General features: G+C 37.5%; 1 protein-coding gene across 1 annotated transcript in view; it reads left to right on the top strand.

Moving 5' to 3' along the window:
- Nucleotides 1-4676: 4676 nt before the first annotated feature.
- BACH1 (BTB and CNC homology 1, basic leucine zipper transcription factor 1) overlaps nucleotides 4677-8941 on the top strand; it is a 13517-nt gene continuing 9252 nt past the window's right edge. Inside the window, 2 exon segments of the mRNA XM_009704852.1 lie at nucleotides 4677-4976; nucleotides 8767-8941. The exon segment at nucleotides 8767-8941 is cut by the window's right edge and continues 2 nt beyond it. Coding sequence (XP_009703154.1) covers nucleotides 4737-4976; nucleotides 8767-8941 — 415 coding nt within the window. The 5' untranslated portion in view covers nucleotides 4677-4736.

The following is an 8941-nucleotide window of genomic DNA, read 5'->3' as shown; positions in this document are numbered from 1 at the left end:
AATAGCTTTACCCAGTCTCAGCCATAATAATTATCATCTTTGGAATATATACTACTTTTTTTAAGTATCAAATGGGGAGACTTTATGGTTTACCTGAAGATCTGCACCAAGTGACTCTTTAAAGCAGAGGTTGTTGGGGAAGGAAGTAGAGGATCATTTAACTAACTTCATTTATTCTGTGGTCAACTAGGAGTTAGAGCAGTAATTGCTACCAATTGTAAGCAATCAGATGAGCAAACCTGCAGTCTAATTTTCAAGTACCTTATACTTAGTATACTTCCCAATTACCTCTGTGTTAATAATATAAGCTAATGAATAACTTTAAATGCATGAGAAGAATGAGCCTTGGATGAGATCTGTATTTGCCAATGAGCCTTGATAGGCATCTTGCTCTGACCTCTACACTGTCTACTTAAATATATATTTCTTTTTTTAAATGTTGTTGCAGTGCTAATTTTCATGAAGCATTTCACATGTTCTTTGAAAATAAAGATGTAGATATCTAGTCAATTAAAAGTAGAGATGTCTAAATTTACTGAAGATATGGTGATTTTACAGGTAACTGTTAGGTGTAGTTTTCCTACTGAATTGTATGCTAGTAGGGAGGGAAAAAAGTGGAGTGACTTCAATTTGATAAAGCAGAATAAAGTCTTATAGCCAGTATTTAGGAGACAATCCTTTTGCCCTTAGGGAAAACATTTTTTTTAATCTCAAAATCACTGTCTGATAAAGAACAGAAACTTTATGGTAGCGTGACTGGTTGTGTTTTTAAAGCAGAACTTGATTCATTCAGCTGCAAATGTTTTTTGTGTAGTTTTTATGCTGGCATGTGTATTTATACGCATTCTCCCCTCCTCTCAAGCCTGTGAGGTTATTAGGTGTGCAGAATTTCAGGGGAGAGGAATTTGAGGAATGTTCTTGTACTGACAGCACTAGTTGGTTTTCTTCCGCTGAGGATGTAGTTAGTGAACTTTTGTGGTGTTTGTTCTTTAATCCTTTCAACCTGCATTGTAAGGACTATTTTAAGTTTTGGAAGATCTTTTTGGACTGTCCTTATTTTTGATGGTAACCGCTGTATCAAATATCTTGCATGCTTTTTTTTGTAGCATGTTTTGCATTCAGTCTTGTGGTTGTTCGTTGACACTGACTTAGCAAACAGTGATTTAGATATACAGTCATCTGCTGACTTTTGGAATACTTTTGCAAGTTATCTGTGCCTGCTTTTAGTTTTCCTTACTTAGGTGTCAATTTTAAAATAAAGATAGCATGGTAGAATAGGAGTTATAGTCAAGTTTCCAAGGAAATAATTTGTGTTACCGTTATTTGTAGTGTCCGTTTTCTGTCTGTTGTAACTGTTGTTGTTTTCATGTGAATTGCCTGAGGCAGGGGCGGAAATCTGATAGATAATAATTGTAGAAAATTAAATTATGTGAAATGGACCACTGCACTGGCAGAAAGACAGCCTAGAAGGGCCTGTCCTTGTCGAAGAGTTGCAGCATGAGCTTGTAAGTTATAAAGCTGCTTTAAAAAGCACCATTGAATTGTTTTCTCCACTTTCACACCTTTCCTCCTCTTTGTGCATCCATAAATGAAATTCATTTTAAGACTTTCTGAGTGCTCCAGGAGCACAGTTAAAGTAGAAGAAAAATTAAACAGTTTACAGAAGAGATGTGCTTTTTCTCTTTGGTACAGCAGTATGTCGTCTTCTTGTGGTTATGTATATAACAGCTTTACTTATGGACAAGTGTATGTTCTGCTCGCCCTGCTGTGGAAAATCTAGTTGGCTGTCATGACAAATACTGTCATAAATGTGGTACCATGCCTTTGTTACGCAACTGGAAAGCAGAATTAAGGCATTTGCAAGTTTGACCTCTGTTAGTACTTCTCTAAAGTGTTACAGCTTTTTACAGTGGTTACATTTTCCCTTTCCTGTTTGTTGCGCTTTTATTTTACCAGCATTTTCAGTCTTCTGGTTCTTTTCCTTTTGATTTCTCTTTTTATCATGTATGACAGTAACTAAGATTTTACAAAGAAGACTGAGAGAAATTTAGTGTTTGAGTGAGGTGTGTGTGGTGGGGTTTTCCTTTGTTTATTTGTGTTTTTTTAAAGGTTCTTTTAAATTTTGAAATGCTTAATGAAGTGCTGCATTTTGTGTTTGGGATACCTCAAAAAAACTTGCATCTTGTTTAAACATACTGGGGATATAACTTGGCTGATGAAATCTTCACATTAGGCGATATAACATTCTGTCAGAGTAAAATGTTAAATTGAGTTATGCTCAAAATAAATATTTATTTTTGCTTCGCAAGAAACAGAAGGTAGTGTTTCAGTGTTGAAACCTAATTTTTTTTTTGTTTTGGCAGCAGCCACATTGGAAGCTCACTATTGATGCCTCAAGTAGGCTGTACACTGTTTTGAAAGCAGGTTGTGTGCCTTGTGGAGATCAAGTGAAAAGGGAGATTGACTGTTTTCTGCATATACATCTGTACAAACAAACTACTGTTCCTTTTAACCTGCCGTGCTATGAATGTGTAATGAGCTGAATTGGGTATTGGAAGTGGTTATTTTACAAGGAAAATTAACAAATACAGAGTCATACTTAGATACTACAGCACACGTAGTTTAACAGAGGAATGTGATAAATTAAGGGTATAGAGCAAACAAATTAGGAAGACATGAGTTATATTGCACTGCTTACTTCTCATAAGCTGTTACAAGAATAGAGTTTCATGACTGTTTCACAGGGAATTGTTTCACAATTCCCATTTAAACTGATTGGAAATTTTTCCAGAGTAAACAAATCTGTGTAGTCTTGTCATCAGGTATATGAAAATGCTTAAACTGTTCTTTTGCTTCCAAAAAATAAGCCCTTTAGGGTTAACAGCAGATGGTATAGCTATTGCTTGGTGGGGAAAACTGATTTGTGCCACTGCCCCCCCCCCCATCTCTTGATGATTCCGCCCCCCCCCCCCCCCCCCCCTTTTATTTTTACAAGACAAAATCTTGTGTATTTAAGGAGATGCCCCAAAACAGACTTACTTTCTTTGTCATGGCCGAGTTAAGGTCTGTGCATCCTGTTGGTAAGGTTGGCTGTAAAGTTGAGCGTTCCATGAGGGAGTGGGAAGGGCAGATAATGCTGATGCTCCGCACCACAGTCCAGACTGGTACTGGGCTACCACTGCCACTGGAAATGTGGGTCTCTTTCTTCTCTCTTTCTGTTCAAAAGATGACCACAAATGCCTGTATGTCATGAAAGTAAACTTGAGTGAGTAACCAGGAGCATAGCTGGCAGGGTGGTTGGTTTTTTACCCGCCACGTTTAAAAACGGCCATGCCCTCCTCCCTCCCCACGTTGTGAAAGCTTCTCGTGTTGGCGAAGTGAAGGCTTGCATTGGCCACAGTTGCGTTGCTGTTGGGAGCCGGCATGCCGTCACCACCTCGGCTGAGCAACGTCATGGGTGGGTGGTCCCTCGGCAGCCTCAGTTCGGCTGTGGGAACTCTTGGGTAGAACAGTCCGGTGTAATCGAAATGCTTGCTTTGGTAAGGTAACACTTTTCATGGTAATATCATGTTTTCCTTGCAGGACAGTTCCGAATCTGATTATGTGGTTTCTTGATCAAGGTTTAGATGCAAGGACACTTCTTATTAGGCTTCTATTTATTTTTTTTTAAACTGGAAGAGTCTCAGTCCAAAGAAGACAGGAATTTAGAAATACAGTGTAAAGATCAGACATGGAAATACTGTTAAACTTGGCACTCTCTTGGAGGGCTGATTTCTCCTTTATCACTTTTTTTTTTAACAAATACTAGGAGTTCAGGAATAACTTCAGGACGGTGATATATATGAGCTCGTTTCAAGGTTTTAAATATCATAGAATTTTCACTGTTGTTTATTATCCAATAAATACTGTTATTTCAGAACTTCAGTGCTCTGTCACAAAGGGGATCCCATTGCCAGGTGATCCATTAGGAAAGCAAACTGCTAACAAGCCTGACAAATCAGGTAGGGATGAGAGAGGGGGAAAAAAAAGGCTATATTAGAGAATTAAGGCAGGTGGAAAATAGGAGAACTGATCTGCTTTAAAAACAAAACAAAACACCAGCCTACTAGAGAGAAAATGAGAGTATTTTACCAGTGCCTGATTGGTTTAGCAGGCAAACTGCTGTTGAAAGAAGGTAGAACAGAAATATTTTAGTCTGTACTAGGTGAATCAGTAAACAGAAGTAGCTTACATAGTATTTTGGTGAATTTTGGCTTAATGCATCTGGTTTTGACTTCTCTTTACACTTTCATAGTGTTGGAGTCAGAATATACTGATAACTAAAAATGAAAGCTTAAATAATTTTTAGGTATTATGTTAAAGTTGTGACTATTAATCACTTGCTGAGGAAAAATCTGTTCTTTATCACTGAAGTCACATGAAAAACTGTTCCCTTTTTTGATCTGTGAGACTACTAAAGCAGTATTTAAAGATGTGCGTATTAAGGTTTGGGTACTTAAAATGCTCATAAGCATGTGTTTATGTATTAACATGTATGAGCTATTGAGTACTAATGTTAGTCTTAAAAGGAATTCGAACAGGCAATGCATGTTTAACAGTTTGTGTATTCTGTTTTAGTGTCAGTAGGTTCCTGTTGGATATGACTTTGATGTGTACAACCTGTTTTTTCTTCCTCCAGATTTGAAGAGCAGAAGCATGCTTTCCACTGAGCCTTACACTACCATTTGTGATACAGAATGTCTCTAAGTGAGAAGAACAGTGTGGTTTTTGCATATGAGTCTTCAGTACACAGTACCAATGTCCTTCTCAGTCTTGATGATCAGAGAAAGCAAGATCTTCTTTGTGATGTTACTATTTTAGTGGAAGATCAGCGATTTCGGGCTCACAGAGCTGTGCTTGCAGCTTGCAGCAGTTACTTCCTTTCAAGAATTGTGGGCCAGGTGGATGCTGATCTTATCATCACTTTACCGGAAGAGGTGAGTGTTGATCCCTTCTGTATTTTACCTGCCAGTCCTTCTGATCTGTTTTGTTCAAGTCTGGTTTACAGTAGGCTGGTGCTTAACTGAGAAGTCAAGGGAAGGGATTTAAGAACTGAAGGGAAGGAATTTCTAAGTTGTAAAGCTGCCCTTGGTTGAGGCAAAGGGTAGAAAGAGCAGAGCCTATGTTGCAGACTGAAGATAAGTGAATGCTCTCTTGGGGAATGTATAGGGGAGATCTTTTCAATTAAGTATATTTTACTTTTAAAATGGTGCACCTGTTTCAAAGCGTGTAAGTTTCTCAAAAAACAGGCCTTAAATGGTAAAGAGAACTAGTCCTCCTATATGAAAAGAGAATGCTTTTGAAGTAATAAACAAATTAAAGCTTAAAATAATAATACCTTTAAATCAGTATCATTAAGATTTGGTTTTGTATGTTTGAGTAATACAACTGTGCTCATGTTCCTTGCTTGCTGTTAACAGTTTCTTTCTGCTCAGTTCCCCTTCCTTTTTACACACTGATCATTAGAAGCTTGACTGTTTTTTATTACTTTTAAGACTGAGAAAATGTATTATGATTACTTGCTTTCTTCTTTTACCCCTAAAATACATATTCGTAAATCAGATTGAATTTAAAGACATTCAGTGGTAATGAGCCAGAACCTGGCATCCATAGGAAAGAAAATTTATTACTGCTTATCTGGAGTATCAGAGACATTTAAAGATTCTGGTTGGTATGTAGTTAAGTTATAAGAGGCACAAGGCAAGTGAGTGACTGGATTTTTGTATGAAATGCTGTGCTTGTAGATGAAAAGTGAGGAGCCTCCAAGTGCTCCGATGGTAGCAGTCATCTGAAGAGTTGATTGTTAAATAATCAGTAGCTTTCTGGGAGGTGGTTTGTGGTAATTGGCTTTGGGGGTGGGAAATAACATGCAAATTGTTGCTAACTCAACTGGAATCATTAATTGGAGGAAAGGTGCACATCAGTGAATATTTATGGTGATGTTGGAGATTACATTCTAGACTTGTTCATGTGCAAGACTGAGTTGAGTGCTGATGCAGAGATGATGTATTCAGAAAGCCTGTACTTCAGTGAAGTAGCTACCTCACTGGCTTTGTAACACACTGAGATAAGCACAAGGATTCTCTGTTACCAGAATCTTTCTGATTTTATAGAAAACAGAAAAATAAAAGCGGTCAAGTGGTCTCTTTAAAGAGCTTCAGTGGTCTTTGCTATTCTCTATTGATCAATGAATTCATTACAAACTTATGTTACAGCATAATAGCACTATGTCACTTTTACTCCACCTTCTTGCTGTGTCTGTGTGTTCATTTCTTCTTATTCTTTTTTCCTCGTGGCTTAGTATGTTGATAGCTTGGATGTCTCTCAGATTAAAAGAAAAGTAATGGTGGGAGCTGATGTGGAAGGGAAGCAGGATGCTGGGGGACACAAAGCCGTGATTTGGAGTTAAAGAAGGGAGTTAGTGGTGTGTAAAACTTACGATGTTGAACAGAGAATTTTACTTCGGGATGATGGAGAAAAGTAGGATATTGGAAGAATAAGAAACTTATATCAAAGTTGGAGAGGGGAAAAATAGTCTCTGGTGCAAAGCAACGGTGTTCCACTGAGCCCATGAAATAAACCTGAGTTAGAAGGGACCAGAGTTTGTAAAGAAAATGAAGGAACATAATATTCCTGATATTTACTACAATGTAGACTGAAGAGGACTCAATGTCATTTAGTATTACTGATGTAAAAACTGAATCTACGGAAGCAACAAGAAAAAATACTAACAGTGAATCTCATCTTTTAATCATTTAATCTGATCACTTGGTAAAAGCATTTTAAGACTCAGCAACTTGAGATTCTCTTCTGGGAACTGCTAAATATTTTGAAATGAATCAGTTTATGAAGCCGCATATTTAAGAGAAAGGCAAACACTATCACATGGTTGGACATGTGATTTTTTTTTTTTTAACCTTTTTAATCATCCAAAGTAGTTGAAGCTTAAAATGAAAGACAGCAGTCCACAATGTGAGATACTAAAGTATTTTTGGAATTAAAGTACTTAGTCTTTATAATATAATACATACAAACTACTGACATCTTGGTGTAGGTTCTGTGTTGTTTTTCTGCCAATGTTTTTACTCTACGAGTTAGACTTTCAGCCCAAACACAAATTACATAAATGGCTACTGCAGGAGTTGCTTTTCTAGGCCAGTCAGACCAAGAGTCTTTCTAGCGTTCTGTTTTGTTTGAGGATAGCCAGCTAGAAATGGGTGAGAGAAAGTGAAAGGAGTACAGGGTGGTTTTTTCCCCCTCTTGATCCTTCCAGTTCTCAGCAATACATGTTTCTACCTTGTACAGAAAGAACGTACAGTTTTGAAATATGGCACGTTGTATTTGTTTCGTTCAGTTTTATTTATGAATGCCATTAGTTTGTAAACCCACGTTAATGATTTATTGACTATACTAAGTTTGAAGACTTCTTGCCAGCTTATGGATAAACTGTCTTTTACATTCCCCTTCCCCTCTGTCACGGTTTTGAGGCTGGGCTGGCAATTAAAGCAGATGACAGCTGCTCTCTATGTATCTCTAGGATGAATTAATGTGGTGGTGTAATCAGTAGTCTTCTCTCCAGAGCATATTCCAAACGCTATTTTAAGAATTGTTTAGATAGGTCATAGGAGTTTACAGGCAGTTTTGCTGAACTGTCTCTGCAGATCTCTTCCAAGTTCCTTTCATGTGGTGTTTGTTCTTTAAAAAACCCACCAAACAACGACTAGAAAAACAAGCAAAACAAACCCTCAACTGATCTGTAAATTCGCTTGCATGTATAGTTAATTATCTTGCTGGCAGGAGAATTCAGTATAGTTAATGCATTAATATAGCACTTTATCCAGCATAGAGTCCTGTTTTTGTTTCAATAAAGGAGGGGAGCAGAACGTGGGCTTGAGTTTGCGTGGTAGTGATGGACATACTGCCTTATCCTTCGCTTGCAGAGAATGGCTAAAGGAAGTGTCGTGTAATTTGTTATGTGGTGGCCTGTCTGCAGCTCTCTGCCTGATTCCTGAGTAATTTCTTTCATGGGTAGAAGATGATCTCGTTCAGTTTGTAACGATACAGTTTTAGTTTATCTCTCGATTCCCTGTTAGGCAACTGTTTTGCGGATGGAAATGTTCAATTAAAACTAGCTGCTCCAAAGAGGCTTTAAACTGAGAATAATTGGGTTTGGTGTACAGTTTTTGGGTACAATTCTTTTCATCTGTGGGAGGAACAAAGGAGTAGATGGCTACAGTAATAAGTAATCATGTGTGGCCAAATTCCATCTTTTCAAACTTTTTTGTATCAATGATGCATAAGACTGAGCGAATAACAGTAATTGCTCTTTAAAGGAACAGTTAAATACCAGCAGCATTTTGCTCTTATTCGAGAGTAATTCATGTACAACTTGGGTTTGAAAGTTATCTTTGTACAGTTGGGAGCCAGTTACTGGTTTTCAGTGTACAGCAATATTTTTCACTTGGTAGTACTGTATTGTCAGAACATTTTATGAAGAGATTGATCACAGTGAAGAAGATAATTGCCACAAAATATGCAGGGTAAAATTGTATCAGAAGATTTGTTTCTGTGTGGCCAGGTTTTCTCTGTGGAGCAAATCTGCTGCTTTTGTCTTGTGCTGTGTGCTGCTGGCGTGGTTTGCTCACAGGTAAATTTGGGTTCTGTGTGTTTCTCTATTTAAACCTATATTGGCCATACTAATATTTTTTTCTTTCTTTTTTTAAATAGGTAACACTTAAAGGATTTAGTCCTTTGCTTCAGTTTGCATACACAGCTAAACTTATTTTAAATAAAGACAATGTGTCTGAAGTTTGCAAATGTGCTGAATTTTTGGGTGTACACAACATTGAAGAGTCTTGCTTTCAGTTTCTCAAATTCAAATTTTTGGACTTTAAATTGGATC

This window comes from Cariama cristata, unplaced genomic scaffold, assembly GCF_000690535.1.
Source record: "Cariama cristata isolate BGI_N322 unplaced genomic scaffold, ASM69053v1 scaffold14957, whole genome shotgun sequence".
NCBI classification, from domain to species: Eukaryota; Metazoa; Chordata; class Aves; order Cariamiformes; family Cariamidae; genus Cariama; species Cariama cristata.
The sequence above is the reverse complement of the archived record's forward strand: the minus strand, read 5'-3'. Positions and strand labels throughout refer to the sequence as shown.